The sequence below is a fragment of the Schistocerca nitens genome, chromosome 1 (assembly GCF_023898315.1).
Source record: "Schistocerca nitens isolate TAMUIC-IGC-003100 chromosome 1, iqSchNite1.1, whole genome shotgun sequence".
Lineage (NCBI taxonomy): Eukaryota > Metazoa > Arthropoda > Insecta > Orthoptera > Acrididae > Schistocerca > Schistocerca nitens.
This window is the reverse complement of record NC_064614.1, coordinates 162,345,464-162,370,333: the sequence shown is the minus strand read 5'-3', so window position 1 is coordinate 162,370,333 and position 24,870 is coordinate 162,345,464. Positions and strand designations below refer to the sequence as shown.

General features: G+C 42.0%; 1 protein-coding gene across 1 annotated transcript in view; it reads right to left on the bottom strand.

The window, feature by feature from the left end:
- LOC126244256 (zinc finger SWIM domain-containing protein 8 homolog) overlaps window positions 1-24,870 on the bottom strand; it is a 525,958-nt gene that overhangs the window by 68,752 nt on the left and 432,336 nt on the right. The window contains exons 14-18 of the mRNA XM_049948222.1: window positions 14,481-14,646; window positions 12,426-12,537; window positions 4,697-4,811; window positions 4,101-4,381; window positions 1,377-1,588 (exon numbers count right to left, since the gene is read on the bottom strand). Of these exons, the coding sequence (XP_049804179.1) occupies window positions 1,377-1,588; window positions 4,101-4,381; window positions 4,697-4,811; window positions 12,426-12,537; window positions 14,481-14,646 (886 nt within the window). The remainder of the gene's footprint in view (window positions 1-1,376; window positions 1,589-4,100; window positions 4,382-4,696; window positions 4,812-12,425; window positions 12,538-14,480; window positions 14,647-24,870) is intronic.

The window sequence follows — 24,870 nt, the reverse complement described above, 5'->3', positions numbered from 1 at the left end:
CACAAGCTCACCGAAGAGTGGCGAGCCACCTAGGAGGATAGCAATAGATATATGTGGTGGGTGGAAGCAACCCTGATCACTGACATCTTAGATGAGACTATGACAAAAACACTTAGATATACATGGATTGTGATTTTATGGTGCCCTCTCCATATTATAACCAGTCAGGGCCACCAGTTTGAAACCACTCTGATCCTGGAACCAGCCAAATTGTGCAGCTTTCACCAACAACACACAATCAGCTACCACCCCTCTAGTAATGATACGGAAGATCAGTGGCACAGAACCTTAAAGGCATAATTAATATGTCACTTCCCTTATTCTTCTCAGGCCTCTGACCAGTGTAAAAATCTGATATTGGAGCATCCATACTTGGACTGGCTTATGGTAGCCTCTATGCTTTCCAGTAGACTACTTAGTGCAAGTGCAATCATCAGGGCTTGTGAACAGATTTGCTAGTGATACTCCATATGGACTCAGTCAGATTGGCACAACAGCCACGGTACAATGGTCCTTTCCCACTGTCGAGTAGAGGGGATCACACCATGGGGGTTTCTATACAATAGCACACCCTTTACAGTATCTATTGAACAATGTCAAGTCAGTCACGGATACCTCGCTAACATGTCACACTACAAACAGTCGACAGTCACCGGATCAAACTTCCCAAACACTGACTGACCCTGCCTCACAGCTTGTGTATTGTGTACACCCCTCCGCCGCAGCCAACAGTGTTCCTGCCACTGCAACATCTGACCCACAAGAGCTTGTCAATGAATCCAATTTAATTACCAGGATATTCCTGGTGCTCCACACTACTTGGGATGCAGGAAGAAGTTGAAGAGGAGGCAGGGCATGTACAGCAGTGATAAGACATACAAATGAACACTGACATGCTTAGTTTTTTTATCTTCACGATAATAATTTAAGATCAGTGCATTAACTTTCAGTTTCTTTTATTGAATGTTTTTGTATGCATTTGTGAAGAACAAAAAGTTAATTCTGTATGTTCTAAAGCTACGTGCAGTTATTTATGTGGATAACTAAGAAGTCACTAACTTATTGTAGATCTTTCATTCTCGTTTTTCCTCTTACCTAAGAACAATCCCATCTACGCAGAGATAAACATTTTAAAAATTCTCTCTCTCTCTCTCTCTCTCTCTCTCTCTCTCTACACACACACACACACACACACACACACACAGAGAGAGAGAGAGAGAGAGAGAGAGAGAGAGAGAGAGAATTAAAAATGCATTCATGTAATAAGTTTCTGTAGTAAGAAAGAATGCCATATCATCTGTGGAGGCAGCATGTCACAGCCCATCTTTTTTTTACACACATAAAAATATATGAAAAACAATTACTATCCTCCATACCTGCAATATAGCTCGCTGTATTTCATTTGGGTTGAGTGCATGTGCATGGGGCAAACAGGACAGCGCAAGCTCAGCTGCTGCCCGTACTATGTTGGCATCACAACCGCGTGAAGCTCTGTCAGCAATACTGACTGCTTCTGGTGGTGTAAGATGGCCTTCCCACGTGTCTATTAGGAAGGAAATAGCTGGTGCTCCAATCTCTGTGGCCTGACCTGGAGCAAGTAATTCAAATAGATTTTTAATAAACAGTTTTTTAAATAAAATTACAGAAATACTAAATCAAAGTTCACATGTAAGTGTACTGCTATACTGTTAATGGAAAGTACAAAGTGGAATAACAAGTAATGGAAGGAACCAGTTACATTGTCCTGATATTCAAAGTCGACTGGGGTGAAGAGTTATTGAGTGGAGCACATGAATGAGAGGAGAAAGTAGACAGATGAAGGCTAGAGGGGGGGGGGGGCAGGGGAGGGGAAATGTGATAAGTAGGAGAATACTGGAGGCAAACCTGAGGTGTTTACTTTATAAGAAAAAATGTGAAGAAAACACACAAAATAAACATGAGATGTAGAAGGATAACCACTTGAAGCGATTGAACAAGGGGCTGTGGAAAACCAAGGGTATTTGGGCAATGAAAAGGCAGAAGAAATTTACATTGGGAATTTTAGGATGAGAATATTTTGTTGTGTATAGAAAAAAATATTGCCTTTCAAATGATACTGTCCATGAATATCATATATGGAGATGTTGAGTAAAAGATGGGCACAACAAAAAAGACTGTCAAACAAGTTAACTTTTGGTCAAAAGGCTTCTTCCAAATTAGACGACACACACACACACACACACACACACACACACACACACACACACACAACCACTCTCTCTGGCTGCCAATGCCTTATCACTCTAGTCACTATCCCACCTCCTGAACTCCCACCATCTGGCCACAGAGGAGCATTCCCCTTGTGAGTCAGTACCAACCAGGACTGGAGCAACTGCATCACGTTCTCCATCAGGGTTTCAACTACCTCTCACCATGCCGTGAAATGAGGAAATGTCCTACCCACTATCCTTCCCACCCCTCCCAAAGTGGTATTCCGCCACTCGCTAAACCTACACAATATCCTTGTCCATCCCAGCTCAACCCCTGCTTCCAACCCCTTGCCTCCTACACATCCCTACAATAGAACTAGATGCAACACCTGTCCCGTACATCCTCGCACCATCATCTACTCCAGTCCAGTCACAAACATCACAGACTCCCATCAAAGGCAAAGCTATCTGTGAAACCAGTCATGTGATTTACAAGCTAAGCTGCAACCACTGTGCAGTGTTCTATGTGGGCAAGACAACCAAGTCATCTGTCCACATGAAAGGACACCGACAATCTGGCCAAGAAACAGCTGGACCACCCAGTTGCTGAGCATGCTCCCCCACACAACATTCTTCATTTAAATGACTGCTTCACAGCCTATACCATCTGGAGTCTTCCTACCAACACTAGCTTTTCTCAGTTGAGCAGGCGAGAACTCTCGCTGCAATATATCCTACAGTCTGGTAACCCTCCTGGCTCAACCTATGTTAGTCATCTTCCTTACCTCAGCCACTTTCCTGTTCCCATTCCAGCATTACACAGCACTCATTCCACCAATGCATACAGTCTTTTTACTTATCTTATTTCCTGCCCCCCCCCCCCCACCCTTTCCTTGCCCTCCCCCAACCTCCATCTAACCTCCCCATTCCAAGTTGCTGCCCTATCCTACCCCACCTCACACTGTACACTTCCACGAGCAGCACTTCACCGTGTAGACCTCTACCCTGCTATCCTCACCTCAGCTTCCTCCTTACTCCCACCATCCAGGTTGCTTCTATCATTATGCACAGCTGCTTACAGCCAGGTCTCGGCAGCCAGAGGCAGTGGTCATGTGTGTGTGTGTGTGTGTGTGTGTGTGTGTGTGTGTGTGGTCTAACAATATTATGAAAAGGATAGTTGCTACACCCCATACAGCAGAGTAGCTGAGTCAAAGATACATACAACAAAAAGACTGTCAGAAAACGAGCTTTTGGCCAACAAGACTTTCGTCAGTGATAGAAAACACACACACACACACACACACACACATTCCGTCCTTTATTTTCCATTGCTGAATTTATGTTGTCTAATTCAGAAGAAGGCCTTTGTCTCTCTGTTGTGCCTATAAGGAGTCAAAATCTCCGCTATACAGTGAGTAGCAATCCATCCTTTTCATTATAGTCATTATTCCATCCTGTATTTCACATTGTTTGTCCATGTACATCATGTGAATAAATGACAGGAACAAGAGGAGGAGGAGGAGGAGGAGGAGGAGGAGGAGGAAGGGGGGTGGGGTGGGAGGTAGATTGAAAGATAAAATGAAGTTATTTGATGAATGAATAGTATTAAAACTGAAATCCATTGGTCAAATGGGTAGGCAGAGAACACTGCAGTTGAAGTTGCTGCAATCGGTGACACAGGATGCCATAAAAATACACCACAATAGTGTTTTCTTTTAATATAGTTAAGCTCTGCTGGAATACACATATCCAGATGTATTTTAATTGTAGTCTTCCCAAGTAATAATTCCTTCAAAATAATAGCAATCAATAATTTTCATACATAACTGTTTCATAACTGTAGCAGACAAGCGAGCTGCAAATAGGTTATTCACAATTTTGAGGAAAATGCATTATCACATCATATACTACCTGTTATCCAAGAGACATGTGAAGAGTATGTGCGGCTGAGCCAGTTTGGTGACACACAGTTGTGAAGTCCAAGTGCATAAAGACCCAGCTGGAATGCACATATATGCAGCACACGGTGTGGGCCGTGATGATTCTGTGACGTGGAAGCCTGCGTGAAGAGTGACGTGCTGCTGTTGCCGCCAGCCTTCAACAAAACTGTCTTGGCTAGTTCGAACATAAAGTGAGCACTAGCTTCAGATGGCTGGTTCGGGACGGACGGATATGCACGCTTGCCCTTGTACCTAATTAGGGATCAAATCATATGCAATCAGAGAAAAATTAAATTTACTCCTAAAAGTTATTACAATCCCTAGTTTAATTTTATGGATAAGAACTTGGGTGTAAAGCGATGAACAATTTATCAAACCTTTCATTCTCTCTCTCTCTCTCTCTCTCTCTCTCTCTCTCTCTCTCTCTCTCTCATCACCAATAATGTGACATATTTACTCTACAATGATTATTTTTAATCAGTTTATTTCACTTAATATGCTAACATTTTTGTTCACATGCAGGGGTCTTTTATGGTGATTATTCATAGATAATAAACAATTACTCACCGCGACTCCTTTGTACGAGGTGGTGGCATGGGGTTTGGAGGACTACTAATGCAAAGTCCCGACATTGCCTGCTCCAACTCTGCACTTGTTGCACTGTGTGGACGACTGCCAGAACCTATCAAAGCAAATAATGATTTCAACCAATTAGTCATCAAAATTCTTACTAAATCTAAATCACTTTACCATATTGACCCAAATAAAGGTTTTTTTTTTTTCCACAAAATTATGCCACAAAAAATTAGGGCGCAGCTTATCTGCATTGCGTGAACCTACAAATACCAGTATTTTTGCATGAAAGAAACTTTAACTGCAGTCCTCATTCCTTAATTGCTGCACAGACGATCGGCCCAGTGGAGGTGAGAGTTCAAAACCGCAAGTATTCGATCTAGTCAGTAACATGAAATTTGAAGACCGTCTCTACATACATTATTCCAAGTGGCTTTTAGAATGCCATCATACACTGGCAAGATCAACAGACTACCAGTCAGCCTTATGTGTGAGAGGATTCCCTCTTGATGGCACACAATATCACTAACGTTATCAACGAGACTTCAAGAAGGGCTGCATATCCAATGGCCTGTAAGTTAGTGAGGACAAAGTACTTCTGGAGGAGGGTGACGAAAATATTTATCACAATATACTATCTTACAAGGGGTCCTAGTTCTACAAGACAACTTCTAAAACAGCTTGGAAAATAGAAGACAGGTACTGGTGGAAGTAAAACTGTGAGGGCAGGTCAGTAGTTGGGCCTGGAAAAATCAGTCAGTACAGCACTGGCTCATGAAAGACCTAGGTTCAGGTTTTGAGTCCTGGTCCCGTACGCAGTTTTAATCTGCTAGGGGGATAGGGGTACAAGGGGTGGTGTAGGGAGGGGGGGGGGGGGAGAGAGAGAGAGAGAGAGAGAGAACATACAGTGAATAGTTTTTATAAGTAAGTAATCTGACAAATTTTCTCCATGGAGTTTCTCATCCGTCCACCCCTCCCTCAAAATTATACAGGCCAATATGGTATCTCTCATTTTCTGCTACTTCATAAGCACACTTATGGAAAACAACATAACTCTTTTTCATGTGCGTGCTTTAACTGTAACAGGTCAGCACCCAACAGCAGTTCTGTCAACACAAAAACTATTTTCCTCTTTTAATTATATGTGGCCACAGATGACAATGCCTAGATGTTTCAAATGACTTCAAATGTTTTCCACTTTGAAAAACTGTCAGTAAGAACTGCACTAAGGCAAAGTATCAGAAATACATGTCAGGATTACATGTGTGGGCTGGAAAACAGTATGAAACAGTTTACACACACTTAAGTTAAAGGACAAGATCTCTCCTTTTTTGTTTTTTAGAAGAGAAAACATACACAGGGAGTAATAAGCAAAGTTGGGAAAAAAATGTCAATTACGAAACAAGTTATTCAGGTACAATGTACAGATACTGTACCTCTTGCCTTTCTATTTCCAGTTTGTTTCAACTAACATGTCATGTGAGTGGACCATAATGTGTTCAGTTATATAAATCAGATAGATGATTTCAATTAGCTGTTGTATTTGTGCATACTTGCAACACACATACTTATTTGTTTACTCTAGTATTACCATATTGTGTTCTAGAAAAAAAGAAAATATTGAGACTTTCAACTTTCGAATCCAAAACCAATAATAAGATTTCACTAATAAGGTTGGGACGTGGAAACAAAAAAATAGGAATACACGATCTTGCATATACAGACATACTATCTCAAAATGTGACATCTGCTGTAACACAAGTTAATATTTTAGAAAAAATATCCAGTAATTCCAGTTTTAGAAAATAATAATAATAATTTACTGAATATTAAGAAATTCATTGAAATTTCTGAAAACAGATATTGACCAAATAGAGAAAGTTAAAATATTTAAGTATTTTAACTTTCCTTCGGGAGATAAGCAAGAAAATTGTCTGACTGGATCTGCTGTAGAAGAAAGGAAACATAAAATGCAAAGGGCACAGAGTATAACTGAAGACCTTAACAATAAAAAATGTGTGTCTAAAATCCAAAAATTAGGCATTAAAATACAGTAGGGAAGTTAGAATATCTATAAGCAAGTGACTGCCTAATATTAGACTATAGTTCAGATGAATACGAAGTACTGGAGGGGTGAATCTTTAGTAAAATATTAGGCTCATGAGAAACTATGGCATTACTAATTATGAATTAATGATGAAATTTATCGAAACATAGAAAACATATCAGAAATAATGAGAAAAAGAAGAATGTTATTTTTTGGATATTTATATCTACTGCAAGACAGTAGATTAACCAAAAACACCTTCAAATATATGTCGGATAAAAAGTCAACAAGTTACATCCACAAAGCAAAAAAGGATTAACAAACAAAGCTGAAGAAACGACAGACAGAAGTGTTTAGGGAAGAAGTATTGAATATGGAAGGATTACATAAGAGAGTGAAAAAACTAGTCTGAAGTGGTTAGTAGACAGGAAGAAAAACATAGTGAATGGATGAAAGAGTATAGGGAGGGGAGAGGGCCAGGCACCAAGTAAAGGGGCAATCACACAATCAACAATTTTGTCAAACCATTAATATACTGACCATTTGAGGGTGCATATCAACCTACTGTCAGTACTAAAAATATTGATGAGCACTACTGATGGCCCCAAAAAAGATTCTCAGTATTGTCAATATGTACTGAACATGTGGGGTTGAGAATCGACAGTTTGATAATATTCGCCATATAAAATTTGCAGAACATCATGAACCAAACACAAGGCTTCAATACATTTATAGTTTACCACTTTAGGGTGGTCAATGGAGGACACACTGTGACACTGCTTTCTTTATTCATTTGAAAACACAGTGTATGTCTATTGGCTTGTTGAATTACACAGCAGTGTAGAAAACAGCTGTATTTGAAAAGTACACCATATATATGCAATGAGTAGTAAAAGGCCTGCAAAATACTTGTCATCATCACCACTTTATCACAAGACAAAGAAATAATTTATGTTAATAAGCTGAATATATTACTGTAAGACAGATACAATTACTTCATATATTTCAATATCACTTTTCCTAAATGTGTTTGTTGATACTGAAGCACTAAACTTCAAACATTAAAATGACCTGCCTGTCACCACAAATATCAAAGTTACATTTAATCTCTTCGGCTGCCATTGCCATTTTCATAAACATATTTTGCTCCTATACTTTATGTTGCATAACCATTAATAATTTGTCTGAAGATGCAAGACTCATCCAAAAATAGTTTACGAGATCTTTTGGGTCCACGGTTATGATTTTAGTCAGTAAATTAATGTGTGACAAGTCGCTCCTCCCCTCCTCCAGCCATTCTTGGACCCCACAACATTTTTTTTTTTTGTTTTTTTTCTGTTGTTCACCAGCTACAGCTGATATAATTTCAGCACACACAGCTTAACATCGTAAAATTACACCGCCAACTGACAATATTACTGGGGTGAGAGAGTCACTTCAATATGTTGACGTTTTGACAAAACTAGTATTGTCAACAAATATTGAATACGTGCCAGCCCCTTAAGGAAAAGAAATTGTCACATAGTCCTTAGTTGGCCCATTCAGAAGACAATAATAATAATAATAATAATAATAATAATGATAATCTACATCTACGTGATTACTCTGCTATTCACAATAAAGTGCCCGGTGGAGGGTTCAATGAACCACCTTCAAGCTGCCTCCCTACCATTCCACTCTCGAACGGCACGCAAGAAAAGCGAGCACTTAAATTATTCTGTGCGAGCCCCGATTTCTCTTATTTTATCATGATGATAATTCCTCCCTATGTAGGTGGGTGGCAACAGACTGTTTTCGCAATCGAAGGAGAAAACTGGTGATTGAAATTTCATGAGAAGATCCCGCCGCAACAAAAAACACCTTTGTTTTAATGACTGCCGGTACAATTCACATATAATGTCTATGACACTATCTCCCCTATTTTGCGATAAAACAAAACGAGCTGCCCTTCTTTGTACTTTTTCAATGTCAACCGTCAGTCCCACCTGATGCGGATCCCACACCGCACAGCAATACTCCACAATAGGGTGGACAAGCGTGGTGTAAGCAGTCTCTTTAGTAGACCTGTTGCACCTTCTAAGTGTTCTGCCAATGAATCATAGTCTTTGGTTTGCTCTACCCGCAATATTATCTATGTGATCATTCCCATTTAGGTTATTTGTAATTGTAAACCCTAAGTATTTAGCTGAATTTAAAGTCTTCAGATTTGTATGACTTATCGCTTAATTGAAATTTGGAGACACTCCGTAGGCACACAGTTTGGTTAGAAGACGCTTGTGAGGAATGGTGTCTAAAGCCTTCTGGAAATCTAAAAATGTGGAATCAATCTGACATCCACTGTCAATAGCACTTATTACTTCATGAGTATAAAGAGCTAGTTGTGTTTCACAAGAACGACATTTTCTGAATCCTTGCTGATTATGTGTCAATAAATAGTTTTCTTCGAGGTACTGCATGATGTTCGAATACAGTATATGTTCCAAAACCCTACTGCAAATTGACGAAAACCCTACTGCAAATTGACGTTAGTGATATAGTCCTATAATTCAGCAGATTACTCCTACTTCCCTTTTTGGGTATTGGTGTGACTTGAGCAATTTTCCAGTCTTTAGGTACGGATCTTTCTGTGAGTGAGTGGTTGTATATAATTGCTAAATATGGAGCTATTTTATCAGCATACTCTGAGAGGAACCTGACTGGTATACAATCTGGACTGGAGGCTTTGCCTTTATTAAGTGATTTAAGCTGCTTCGTTACACCAAGCACATCTACTTCTATGTTTCTCATCTTGGCAGTTGTTCTTGATTGGAATTCAGGAATATTTACTTCGTCTTCTTTGGTGAAGGAGTTTCAGAAAACCGTGTTTAATAACTCTGCTTTAGTGGCACTGTCATCAGTGACTTCACTGTTGTTATCGCACAGTGAAGGTATTGACTGCACCTTGCCACTGGTGTGCTTTATGTATGACCAGAATCTCTTTGGGTTTTCTGCCAGGTTTCGAGACAGAATTTCATTGTGGAAATTATTAAAAGCATCTCGCATTGAAGTACGAGTCATATTTCGAACTTCTGTAAACCTTTGCCAATCTTGGGGATTTTGCATTCTTTTAAATTTGGCATAATTTTTTCCTTTGCTTCAGCAACAACGTCTGACCCATTTTGTGTACCATGGACGATCAGTACCATCACTTATTAATTTATGTGGTATACATCTCTCAATTGCTGTCAATACTATCTCTCTGAAAACATTAAGACTGTCTCTTCAAAAAGGCGCTAAGAGCATTTCTATCAGCTTTTTTAAATAGATATACTTTTCTTTTCTTTTTGATGGTTGTAGGTGCTACGGTATTCAGCCTAGCAGCAACTGCCTTGTGGTCATTAATCCCTGTATTCGTAACAATACTCACTATTTGCCCAGGATTTTTGTTACTAAAAGGTCAAGTATGCTTTTGCAACCATTTATGCTTCAAGTGGGTTCATGAACTAAATGTTCAAAACAATTTTCTGAGAAAGCATTCAGTACAATTTCGGAAGACAATTTATGCCTGCCGCTGACTTTAAATGTATAATTTCTCCGGCACATCGAGGGTAGATTGAAATCCCCACTGACTGTAATTCAATGAGTGGGGTACTTATTTGAAATGAGACTCAAGTTTTCTTTGAACTGTTCAGCAACTATATCTCCTGAGTCGGAGGGTCGGTAAAAACTATCCAATTAGTAGTTTAGTCCAATTGTCAGGTATAACCTCTACCTATACTATTTCACACGAACTATCTACTTCAAATTCGCTACAAGGCAAACTACCTCTGACAGCAATAAATACTCCACCACCCATTGTATTTAATCTATCCTTTCTGAACACTGTTAGATTGTTTGAAAAAATTTCAGCTGAACTTATTTCCGGCTTTAGCCAGCTCTCTGTACCTACAACTATTTGAGCTTCAGTGCTTTCTATTAGGGCTTGGAGCTCTGGTTCTTTTCCAACACAGCTACGACAATTTACAACTACAATACCAATCGTTTCTACAACTACCTCACAGTATTTTACCTGCCCACTTTTACACGGACGTCCCTTTCGTGGTTCCCCAAGACCCTCTAACCTAAGAAACCGCCCAGTCCCTTCCACACAGCCCCCGCTACCTGTGTAGTGGACTCCTGACCTATTAAGCAGAACCCCGAAACCCACCACCCGATGGCACAAGTCAAGGAATCTGCAGCCTACATGGTCACAGAACTGACTGAGCCTCTGATTCAGACCCTCCACTTGGCTCTGCACCAAACGACCATGGCCGGTTCTATTGACGATGCTGCAGATGGTGAGCTCCACCTTAATCTCGGAAGCAAGACTGGCAGTCTTTACTATTTCCGCTAGCTGCCCAAAATCAGACAGAATCTGCTCCGTTCCAAAGCGATACACGTCACTGGTACCGACATGAGCCACCACCTGCAGTTGGCTGCACCCTGTACTCTTCATGGCATCCGGAAGCACCCTTTCCACATTTGGAATGACTTCCCTCGGAATGCACATGGAGTGCACACACTGGCTTCCTTCCCCTCCTTGGCAGCCATGTTCCTAAGGGGCCCCATTACGTGCCTAACATTGGAGCTCCTAACTACCAGCAAACTCACCCTCTGTGAATGCCCAGACCTTTGGGGCCGAGAAGCTTCCTCTGGAACAGGGTGCACGACTGCATCCGGCTCAGAGACATCGTCAGCCACAGATAACGCCCAAAACCTGTTTGTCAAATGAACCGGGGAGGCCCTACGATCGGCCCCTCGGAAAGTTTTTCGCTGCCTGCCCGACTTTGGAATGATCTCCTATTCGACCACGGGTGAGGGGTCAACCTCAGTGCAGGCAGTACCCAGAGTGGTCACAGCAGTGAACTGATCGGAGGACACGTGGGACGTGCTCGACATCCCTCGCATCCCCGTGTTCTATCCCCCCCAGTGACGCCCTTTGGCAGCAGCCTCAAGCTGTGAGACAGAAGCCAAAGCAGCCTGGAGCTGTGAGCGAAGGGTCACCAACTCAGCTCGCATCTGTACACAACAATCACAGTTCCTACCCATTACTGCAGTCGCTCCTGTTTGAAGATCGTAAAAATGTGAAAAAAGCGAACAGTGTACTCGCCATATTAGTGGCAGAAACTAGCGGTGCGCTCTCGCTGACGGTCTAACCGATATAATAATAATAATTTTGGCATTCTTTATATACATCTGTAAATGAATGTGTCTATCTGATAGATATAGGTTTCATTCGCACTTTTCTGTGCATTACAATTTTAAGGTTAACCATACACACTGCTCCTTCATGTTTTCTAATATTACGTATCCACTCCTCCAATTGGTCACTGTATTTTCATATCTCTTTGAATCATACAAAGAACCTCCTTTATGGTCAATCTACAATCCATTTGCCCAGCTACCTGTCACACTCACTCCCATTTCATTTTCATTAAGTTATAATATCATCTTCCACTCCAGTCTGTTTCTTGATCCATCTGCTTGTTTTCCTATCTCTTCAAATAATTTCCAACAAACTTATTTCCACTATTCACTCAGCAACTAACAGAGGTACAATCTACCATATTTTCAGAAGTATGTCCACTCAAAATTATGTCTGCAAAAATTTAAAAACAACATCAAATCACAATTCCTCAGTTAGTGTAAAGCACTTACAGCCAGGGGCCACATCTGGAAGCAAGCCATCTGATGAAGTCCCAACAGAATTGACTACTGCCCCTAGAGGAGGTTCTGCTGAGCTCTGTTCTTCTTTTCTTCGACCCGAAACCTGTGGACACAACCAATGATTATTGTGTTTGGAATAAAACCCACTATAATAAGTTGTATGATTCTAGTTTTTCCCTGAAAGAGGACCTGCAACATTTGAAACAGATGTCTTTTACACTTGGTCAAATGAGGGGTTACCCTAAAAGAAGCAGAGTAACATTTCTGTGAGTCGAGATTGTGTAGTACACATTTATGTTTCTAGGGGTGTAATGCAACTCATTGCCAGTTTAGTGTCACCTGTGTTGTCAATCTAGCTTTTTCCATTCGTCTGCAATGATTGTTTTTGCTAACGATATTTTGCTCTTGTTTGGTCTTTTATAATGGAAAGTTTAATTGAACAAGATACAGCTGTAAAATTTTGATTTCTACTTGGTAAAAATGCTGATGAAACTGTTTTAATGTTGAAAACAGCTTACCGAGATGACGCTAGAGGAAAAACTCAAGTGTACGAGTGGTTTGTTCAGTTCCAAAATGACGACATGTCAGTTGACGACAAACCTCTTTCTGGAAGTTCATCGACTGCCCAAATCAACGAAAATATTGAAAAAATTCAAGAGCTTGTGCTCACATACTGTCTACAAACAACTGATCAAAAGTCAGATATTAGTTTGTTATCTCGGAGCTCGGTTCAGTGAATTTTAACAGAAGATTTGGGAATGAAAATGGTTTCTGCCAAGTTTGTTCCTCGGGTTCTGACTGACAATCAAAATGAATGTCAAGTTGAAACGTGTCGTGCTTTAAAACAACAGTTTGAGACTGATCCAGATTTTCTGTCAAAAATGGTAAGTCAAATCAAACATCTAAACAATGCTGATTTGCTTTTTGGATGCCAAAGGCGTAGTTCATCAGACTTTGTTCCCTCAGAACAGACAGTCAATCAAACCTTTTATTGCACAATAGTGTTTGTTAAAAAAGACACAATTTGTGGCAGACAGGACAACAACACACACGCACACACAGCCATCTCTGTTAGACAGTTTTGGTTAAAAATGGCACGGTTCCGATACCCCATGCATCTTACTTGCCTGACCTGGCTCCATGTGACATTTTCTTATTCCCACGTGTGAAAAGGGGCACGAAAGGATGCTGATTTGACAACATTGAAGAAGTCAAGAAAAAAACAAGGGAAGAGATGTCACCCGTTGCCAAAGATGGCTACAAAAAATGTTCTGAACAGTGGAAGCACCAGTGGGGGATGTATGTTAATTGTAATGGAGAGTATTTTGAAGGGGATAAGGTCTTTTTGTAAGCAATTTGAAAACATATAGCTTTTAAAAATAATTCTGGTATTTCAAACTGAAAGTTTGTGTCGTCATAAATTTCCAACCTTTCCCTTATTTATTTTGAGATCTGGGGATGTACAAGGGTTCTGTACCACTACACGACAAAATATTTATCAATGGTTATTAACTCAAATGGCAAAGTTAGCAATCCGCCGCGCCACAGACAGTGTATTATTGCTACTTCTGGTTTTGCTGAGATGATAGGCATGAAATTTTCTTTGATCGCTGAAAGTGCTTTTCAGGAGATGGTAATTGTTGTTGCTTGACACGAACACAAGTATTGTAGTCGCAGTCTGCAAGTTGAGTCAAAGCAGTGGCCTAGTCGGCACTGTTAGGCCGTTATTTGCATCTCAGTAGGTTACCACATAAGTTTCAGTGCAAACCCCGTAGGTAACATATGATGGCATGTGGAATGTGGCTTAGCTGTGTGTAGTTAAAAGTGTTCATAATTCCTGAATATCCGTAATAAAACATACTATTCGTAATCTTTTAACAATCATAGTTTTCAGTCAATTCAGTCATCATCTGCTTCCCTGAATGATCAGCACTTGCAATCACTAAAATAAATTCATGGAGAAAAAGAGAACCAGAAATCACCATAATATAACAGCACAGATATGTTATAAACTTTGTTATGTTCCAAAATATTATACAATCTTACCTTGCTCAAATGACTCCTTGTAGGTGGATTGTTTGAATAATAAGACGCATGGATGGTAGTTTTTACCAACTGATGAACTTCCCTATCTAAAAGCTTGTCCATTATTCTGGAAATCTTGTTTGGATCATCCTTGTAATGGACCAGAAGTGCAATTGCAAGGTCACCTCTGAAACAAAGTCAGTTTTTAGTCATCTTTTCATAGCACAACTACAAAAAAGGGATTGAAAGACTTATTTTGGAGCTATCCAATAGTCACTGCAAGAGAGCTGTTCTCTCTCTGTCTGAAGTATCCACTGTATTAAGAAAAGGATAGTTGCCACTCCTCATGCAGCGGAGCTGCTGAGTTGCAAATAGGCACAATGAAAAGACATCACGCTCGCACGCGCGCGCAAGACCATAGTCTCTAGCTGCCAGGACCAGACTGTGAGTAGCAGCACATGATGGGAGAAGCAAACGGTGTTGAAGGTAAGGAGGATGCTGAGGTGCGGAGGGGGAGGGTTAGCAGGGTAGGAGTGGGGGCACTGAAGTGCTCCTTGTTGGGGCATATAGGGACAAGGTGGGGGAGAAGGCAGGGCAGATAGGTGCAGACAGGATGTTAGATGGAGGGTAGGAGGGGGAGAGGTGGTTAGCAGAAAAGGCGAGAAGTAAAAACACTGTAAGTGCATCGGTGGAATAGAGGGTGTTTTAATGTTGGAATGGGAGCAGCAAAGGGGAGGGAAGGTAAAGGACAATGACTAACGAAGGTTGAGCCCAGGAGGGTTATGGGAACGTATGGTATCTATATTGTAGTGAGAGTTTCCAACAGCACAATTCAGAAAAGCTGGTGTTGGTGAGAAGGATCCAGACGGCACAGGCTGTGAAGCAGTCATTGAAATGAAGAATGTTGTGTCAGGCAGTGTGCTCAGAAACTGGGTGGTCCAACCGTTTCTTGGTCACAGTTCATCAGTGGCCATACAAATGAACAGACAAACTACTGTTGTCCGATTCTGCCCGACAGCTTTTCTTCCACCCTGTAACCCAGGGCTGTTTTCCTTTGTTACTATTTTTTAATGCATTTCTGTACTCAGTGTCCATCCTTCTTTTTGTTCTTTCCTGTGTTGCATTTGTCACCTTCCAGATCGCACTGCACGCCCTACTTAACAGCCACACTGTATCAACCGACACCTGCATGACCGCGCTGATCGTTCATGCAGCATCTCATGCCCTACATTACTCCCAATGATATCATTACTCCTGGACCTTCAAACAGGTCATTCTTCCCGCATCACTATTTTGTATTTTGTGTGTTGTTTTCAGTAGCTTCCTGTGCCACAAGAACTTGTATCTCATCCTACCAAATGCCACCCCCCCCCCCCCCCCACTCACCACCCCTCCCCCACACACACTACTATTCCTCTCTATCCAGGTCGCACAAACTAACTTCACCTAATCTAGTCATGTCTGTCATTTCCCTTCTTCAGACTTATTCACCCAAAGACCTGCAACCCACATTACAATCTTTTACTTATTTTTCCTTCAATCTCATAGTGTTTTCATGTCAATTTCAGTTGGTTTTTGGCTTTCAATATTGGGATTTCATCTTGTTTCCCCCTATTTCATATGTTTCACCATTTTCGTGGTTTTCCCCCCAAAAAAATGGCTCTGAGCACTATGGGACTTAACATCTGAGGTCATCAGTCCCCTAGAACTTAGAACTACTTAAGCCTAACTAACCTAAGGACATCACACACATCCATGCCCAAGCAGGATTCGAACCTGCGACTGTAGCGGTCGCGCGGTTCCTGACTGAAGCGCCTAGAACCACTCGGCTACAACGGCCGGCAGTTTTCCCCAGGTTTTGGTATATTTTGCAAATTTTTTTCAGACACATTTCCACATTATTTATGTAGTTTTAGGCATTTTTTTCCTCCACCATGAATCCTTGTTCCTTTTATCCACATCAATATAGAACAATTTTCTTATCCCTAGCCAGAACCCAGTCCCACATACTGTTCCCACTGTTGCTGCTTGGCTCATGGAATCCTCCCAAATGGCCTTGCCATCAAATTACCCATCTCCAGCTGCAACCCCTCCTTCTGCAATGACCTCTGTCTATTCAGATTCTGCCAGTCCTTAACCCTCACCAACATACTCCTTCAAAACCATCAATCAGGGCCAACCTCTTTCCAATATCTCCTCTCCATACGTAAAATTCTTCTGCTATGCAATCCCAAACTCTTGGATCCCATATCACACTTTGAAATTCTTACCTTCCAAGAACTAGAGCAGCATGCACAAGCCCTCCACCCCATTCACTTCCTATTCCCACCTTGGACTACCATTATCCACCATCTCTACTATTACCTCCAAACCTACCCCACATTCCCTCACATCTGACAAGCCCTACTACATTTACCCTACCTTCACAAATTCACTCCCACCACCATACGTAATCCAGAATCTACACTGACCCAAAACACAGTCATTAACCTGTCCTCCAAAAGCCTTAGTCCCACAGAAATATCAGTCCTTTCCAAAGGCATTGCCTTTTCCTCACTCCCAAATTCAGTCATTCAGGACTTGTTAAAGATGTTCTCCCAATCACTACAGTGGAAACACTTTTCTACCATCAACCCTACCAATCACACTCAACCGAAGACCAATGATGAACCCTGCCTGACTCTGTCCACTGCTCCATCCAATCTTGATCCAGTACCACTGCCACCAAAACCTGAACACTGTGTCACCATCATTTCCTAAATCCTCCAACATACAAGCTAATCTTATGTCCACAGAAAGCACCGCAATCTACCACCTAAGAACTGATATCCGTCCCTCATAATCCTACCTGCTGCTCCACCACTGTTGGTTTGAGCTGCACAGATTACCCGGCAGAAGGACTCCACCAGCTGTCAGATTCATCCACCTGCAAACACTGCCACAGTGACCAAATTCCGGAAATCCAGAAGGATCTCCAGTCCCTCCTCAAATCCTTAGGCCCACCCACAACCTCTCTCCAGAGTCCACCTCTCCCACCACCCCTAAAACGCCCCACACTCCTACCTTGTACATGCTTCCTAAAATCCAAAAACCCAACCACCTAAGACCATTGTGGCCAGTTACTGTACCCCCACTGCCAGCATCTCTGCTCTCGTACACCAACACTATTACCCACATTCTACCCTTCTGTAACCCCCGACAATAAAGTTCCGTGAATAGTCCTGTAACATTAACATAGGTAAACTATGAACTACAGTTACCTTACTGTCCTTCGAAATAGTCACCTCCCATAACTATGCACCGCTGAGCTCAATGATACATGTCCTGGAAACTTTGCACGAAGTCTGGCTTTGGGATGGTGTTCAAAAGCTGTGTCATGTTTCGTTGGATGTCAGGAATATCGTCAAATCTCTTTCCTCTAAAAGCAAGTTTGAATCGAGGGAATAGGAAGAAGTCTGGAGGATTGAGATCCTGTGAGTATTGTGGATGTTCAAGTTGCACCATCCCTTTTTTGCCAGGAATTGCTTGACAATATTGGTATTGGCAGTGTGTGGGCGAGCACTGTTTGAACAAAAAACCAGGAACCTCGTTGTACATACTGGGGTCATAGGCTGTGTAGATGTCACATGAAATGGGTCAAAATTTCAACATACTATGTAGCATTTCATGTCGTTCCCTCAAGCAGAAATTCCTTGTGAATAATGTCTTGACTATGGAAAACTGTGATGAGCACCGTTTTGATGCCTAATTTTTTGGCTCCGACTTTTTTCCAATGAGGTGACGTCTGAGAGCACTACTCCAAGCTTTGCCATTTCGTTTCAGGGTCGTACTGGAGACGCCAGGTTTCATCCTCAGTGACAATACGATTCAAGAAATTTGGTGTTGCATCCACCGTTTCGACAAAATCCTGTGAAGTCTCTAAACATGCCTGCTTCCAATCAGCGGTCAAGTGATGTGGCACAAGATGACAACACGTTCTCCTCTTCCCTAACTCCTGGTTAAGTATTTGTTGCAAGGAGTCACAGTTCATCTGCAGTTCATCCACTATCATGCGCACAGTTAGTCGATGGTCGTTCATGATTAATGTCCTCACTTTCTCAATGTTCTCATCACACTGATGGTGGTCACCGGTCATCCACTATGGGGACTGTCAAAACACTTTCCTGGCCTCCTCGACAATGGGCAAACCATTCGTATACACACATCATGGACAGTGATCAATCCCCAAAAGCACATACCAGCATTGCATGTGTTTCTTTCGGTGTCTTGCCAAGCTTAAAACAAAACTTTAAACTGATCATTTGCTTGTTCATTGTCCTGTTCTCAGTCCAGAATCAATGCATTAAACAAGTACTTTGTCCAACAGGTCTAACACAGAACACACACACACACGATGCTCAACTGAACTATGGTGGGGTCAAGTTGTCAACACCGGCCGCTACGCAAGTGCACCCTTGTGTGTCACCACTGTTGCCCGATTGACTGTACTGACTTCATTCACTGAACTTTATTGTCAGAGGTTGTATATAAAAGATATCAACCATTCCCTCGACTGACTCTCCACAGCTCCTGTTCCTTTACCACATGGTGCCCTGCTCTCACTACTGATGCCACCTCCCTTTAAACTAACATCCCTCAAGGCCCATATACTTTCCACTATTAACACCACCATTCCCAACACACAATAGATTCCAAACCTACAACCTCCTTCCTAGTCCATTTGACCAACTATATCCCCACCCACAGTTACTTCTCCTTTGAAAGCATCACCCACAAACAAATCCAGGGTATGGAAATGGGAACCTGCGTGGCACCTCCTTTGCCAACCTATTCAGGGGGCATCCTATGCCAACAAATTCATGAGCAATCTAAGAGGATTCATTTCCACACAGAATCCCACACCACTCCCCTAGTTCAGATTTATTACTGACATCTTTGTGATCTAGACTGAGAATGTGGACTCCCTATCCATATTCTTCCAGAACCTCAACGGCATTTGCTTCACATGGTTCTCCTCAATCCAACAGCCACTTTCCTCGATGTTGATCTTCACCTCCAAGACCGTCACATCAGTATCTCTGTCCATATAAAACCTGCGAACTACTGGCAATACCACCACTTCGACAGCTGCTGCCACCCATTTCATACCAAGAAGTCCCTTCCATACAAACTAGCCACATGTGGCCATCACATCTGTACTGATGAGCAGTCCTTCCCAAAATATACCAAGGGCCTCATTGAAGCCTGCACAGACCGTAATTACCCTCCCAACCCAGTACTGAGAGAGATCTCCCATGCCGTGTCCCTCCAGTCACCCACAATCTCCCAAAATCCTACTAGGCGGCCATAGAGGAGCATTCCCTTCTGACTCAGTACCAACCAGAACTGGAGCAACTGAATCACATTCTCCATCAGGGTTTCAACTACCTCTCATCATGCCCTGAAATGAGAAATGTCCTAGCCACTATCCTTCCCACTCCTCCCACAGTGGAACTCCACCATCTACTCAACCTACACCTTATCTTTGTCCATCCCTACACAACCCCTGTTCCAAATCCTTTGGCTCCTGGATCATATTCCCTGTCCCATACGTTTTCCCACCGCTACCTACAACAGTCTGGTCATTAGCATCACCTATCCCAACAAAGGCCGGGCTATCTGTGAAACCAGTCATGTGACATACAAACTAGCTGCAACCAATGTGCTGCATTCTACATGGATATGACAACCAACAAGCTGGTGGCCAAGAAACAGCCTGAACTACCCAGTTAGTGGGCAAGATGCCCAACAGGATGTCCTTCATTTCAATTACTTCTTCACAGCCTGTGACACCTGGATCTTTCTCACTAACACCAGCTTTTCTGAACTGTGCAGGTGGGAACTCTCCTTACAATACACCCTACGTTCCTGTAACCCTCCTGGCCTCAACCTTCATCATTTATTGTCCTTTTACCAACCACTCTCTTCCCTGTTCCCATTCCAGCGCCCTCTATTCCACCAAAACATGTCATGGTGTTTTTACTTCTGACCTTTCCCGTTTCTCCCCTCCCCGCCCCCTCCATCCCCCTGCCCTCTGTCTAACCTTCTGATTGCACCTAGCTGCCCTACCCTTTCCCACCTTGCCCTATATGCTCCCACAAGCAGCACTTTACTGTCCCCCGTCTCTACCTTGCTATCCCTTCCCCTCCCCACTCCAGCCTCCTCCTTACCCCCACCTCCCTGTTTGCTTCTCTCTGCTCGTAGTCTGGCCTCGGCAGCCAGAAACTGTGGAGCACACATGTGGTGTTTTGTGTGTGTGTGTGTGTGTGTGTGTGTGTGTGTGTGTGTGTGTGTGTGGAGGGGGGGGGGGGGTGTTTGCATGCATGTACTTTTTCTATACTGATGAAAGCTTGTGTGGCCAAAAGCTTTGTCTGACAGTCTTTTTGTTGTAATAATATTATGAGAATGAAAGTTCCTACTCACCATATAGCAGAGATGCTGAGTTGCAGATAGGCACAACAAAAAGACTCTCACAATTGCATCTTTCAGCCATTAAGGCCTTCGTCAACAACGACAGACATATGCACATGCGTGCGCGCCTACTACACACTCACACTCTCTCTCTCTCTCTTCAGATTTTACTCTGACACAAATCTGCAGCTCGTCCATGAGAAGGCCCAGAGTAGCCTAAATTTCATCATCTGCTGAGCTACTGGACAATCCACAGAAATCATCGAGCAGGTTTTTTAAGATAACCACAGCCAGCAAGTGAGTGTCAATTCGTAGCAGTATACAGCCATAATTAATAATTTTTTTCATCCCACAGCTGTAGGGCTGGCTAAATGTGATATCGTTTCAGTAAGATGAAGCTTCAGCTTGTAATTTAATGACTACATAAAGGCAACACTTTCCACATCAATTACTCTCACAATTCGGTGATGTATCCCTATGGTCCCCCCATGAACCATGGACCTTGCCGTTGGTGGGGAGGCTTGCGTGCCTCAGCGATACAGATGGCAGTACAGTACGTGCAACCACAACGGAGGGGTATCTGTTGAGAGGCCAGACAAACATGTGGTTCCTGAAGAGGGGCAGCAGCCTTTTCAGTAGTTGCAGGGGCAACAGTCTGGATGATTGACTGATCTGGCCTTGTAACATTAACCAAAACGGCCTTGCTGTGCTGGTACTGCGAACGGCTGAAAGCAAGGGGAACCTACAGCCGTAATTTTTCCCGAGGACATGCAGCTTTACTGTATGATTAAATGATGATGATGGCGTCCTCTTGGGTAAAATATTCAGGAGGTAAAATAGTCCCCCATTCAGATCTCCGGGCGGGGACTACTCAAGAGGTTGTCGTTATCAGGAGAAAGAAAACTGGCATTCTACGGATCGGAGCGTGGAATGTCAGATCCCTTAATCGCGCAGGTAGGTTAGAAAATTTAAAAAGGGAAATGTATAGGTTAAAGTTAGATATAGTGGGAATTAGTGAAGTTCGGTGGCAGGAGGAACAAGACTTTTGGTCAGGTGATTACAGATTTATAAATACAAAATCAAATAGGGGTAATGCAGGAGTAGGTTTAATAATGAATAAAAAAATAGGAGTGCGGGTTAGCTACTACAAACAGCATAGTGAACGCATTATTGTGGCCAAGATAGACACAAAGCCCAAGCCTACTACAGTAGTACAAGTTTATATGCCAACTAGCTCTGCAGATGATGAAGAAATTGATGAAATGTATGACGAGATAAAAGAAATTATTCAGGTAGTGAAGGGAGACGAAAATTTAATAGTCATGGGTGACTGGAATTCGTCAGTAGGAAAAGGGAGAGAAGGAAACATAGTAGGTGAATATGGATTGGGGGTAAGAAATGAAAGAGGAAGCCGCCTGGCAGAATTTTGCACAGAGAACAACTTAATCATAGCTAACACTTGGTTTAAGAATCATGATAGAAGGTTGTATACATGGAAGAACCCTGGAGATACTAAAAGGTATCAGATAGATTATATAATGGTAAGACAGAGATTTAGGAACCAGGTTTTAAATTGTAAGACATTTCCAGGGGCAGATGTGGATTCTGACCACAATCTATTGGTTATGAACTGCAGATTGAAACTGAAGAAACTGCAAAAAGGTGGAAATTTAAGGAGATGGGACCTGGATAAACTAACTAAACCAGAGGTTGTACAGAGTTTCAGGGAGAGCATAAGGGAACAATTGACAGGAATGGGGGAAAGAAATACAGTAGAAGAAGAATGGGTAGCTCTGAGGGATGAAGTAGTGAAGGCACCAGAGGATCAAGTAGGTAAAAAGACGAGGGCTAATAGAAATCCTTGGGTAACAGAAGAAATATTGAATTTAACTGATGACAGGAGAAAATATAAAAATGCAGTAAATGAAGCAGGCAAAAAAGGATACAAATGTCTCAAAAATGAGATCGACAGGAAGTGCAAAATGGCTAAGCAGGGATGGCTAGAGGACAAATGTAAGGATGTAGAGGCTTGTCTCACTAGGGGTAAGATAGATACTGCCTACAGGAAAATTGAAGAGACCTTTGGAGAAAAGAGAACCACTTGTATGAATATCAAGAGCTCAGATGGCAACCCAGTTCTAAGCAAAGAAGGGAAGGCAGAAAGGTGGAAGGAGTACATAGAGGGTTTATACAAGGGCAATGTACTTGAGGACAATATTATGGAAATGGAAGAGGATGTAGATGAAGATGAAATGGGAGATATGATACTGCGTGAAGAGTTTGGCAGAGCACTGAAAGACCTGAGTCAAAACAAGGCCCCGGGAGTAGACAACATTCCATTAGAGCTACTGACAGCCTTGGGAGAGCCAGTCCTGACAAAACTCTACCATCTGGTGAGCAAGATGTATGAGACAGGCGAAATACCCTCAGACTTCAAGAAGAATATAATAATTCCAATCCAAAAGAAAGCAGGTGTTGACAGGTGTGAAAATTACCGAACTATCAGTTTAATAAGTCACAGCTGCAAAATACTAACACAAATTCTTTACAGACGAATGGAAAAACTAGTAGAAGCTGACCTCGGGGAAGATCAGTTTGGATTCCGTAGAAATGTTGGAACACGTGAGGCAATACTAACCTTACGACTTATCTTAGAAGCTAGATTAAGGAAAGGCAAACCTACGTTTCTAGCATTTGTAGACTTAGAGAAAGCTTTTGACAACGTTAACTGGAATACTCTCTTTCAAATTCTGAAGGTGGCAGGGGTAAAATACAGGGAGCGAAAGGCTATTTACAATTTGTACAGAAACCAGATGGCAGTTATAAGAGTCGAGGGGCATGAAAGGGAGGCAGTGGTTGGGAAAGGAGTTAGACAGGGCTGTAGCCTCTCCCCGATGTTATTCAATCTGTATATTGAACAAGCAGTAAAGGAAACAAAAGAAAAATTCGGAGTAGGTATTAAAATTCATGGAGAAGAAGTAAAAACTTTGAGGTTCGCCGATGACATTGTAATTCTGTCAGAGACAGCAAAGGACTTAGAAGAGCAGTTGAATGGAATGGACAGTGTCTTGAAAGGAGGATATAAGATGAACATCAACAAAAGCAAAACGAGGATAATGGAATGTAGTCAAATTAAATCGGGTGATGCTGAGGGAATTAGATTAGGAAATGAGACACTCAAAGTAGTAAAGGAGTTTTGCTATTTAGGGAGTAAAATAACTGATGATGGTCGAAGTAGAGAGGATATAAAATGTAGACTGGCAATGGCAAGGAAATCGTTTCTGAAGAAGAGAAATTTGTTAACATCGAGTATAGATTTAAGTGTCAGGAAGTCGTTTCTGAAAGTATTTGTATGGATTGTAGCCATGTATGGAAATGAAACATGGACGATAAATAGTATGGACAAGAAGAGAATAGAAGCTTTCGAAATGTGGTGCTACAGAAGAATGCCGAAGATAAGGTGGGTAGATCATGTAACCAATGAGGAGGTATTGAATAGGATTGGGGAGAAGAGAAGTTTGGGGCACAACTTGAGTAGAAGAAGGGATCGGTTGGTAGGACATGTTTTGAGGCATCAAGGGATCACAAATTTAGCATTGGAGGGCAGCGTGGAGGGTAAAAATCGTAGAGGGAGACCAAGAGATGAATACACTAAGCAGATTCAGAATGATGTAGGTTGCAGTAGGTACTGGGAGATGAATAAGCTTGCACAGGATAGAGTAGCATGGAGAGCTGCATCAAACCAGTCTCAGGACTGAAGACCACAACAACAACAACATCCCTATGGTGAGATTGCCTGATCTGACAGTTCCCGATTTTCTTCTGTGTGGGATCATCTCAAGAAAAAAGTATTTTCAAAGTGACTACAAAATAATGATTTGAAAGCACAATCTGGGAAGAGAGAGGGAGACCATGCCTCAGAAATGACTTTAGATTTTAATGACGAGCTTCCATAAACATC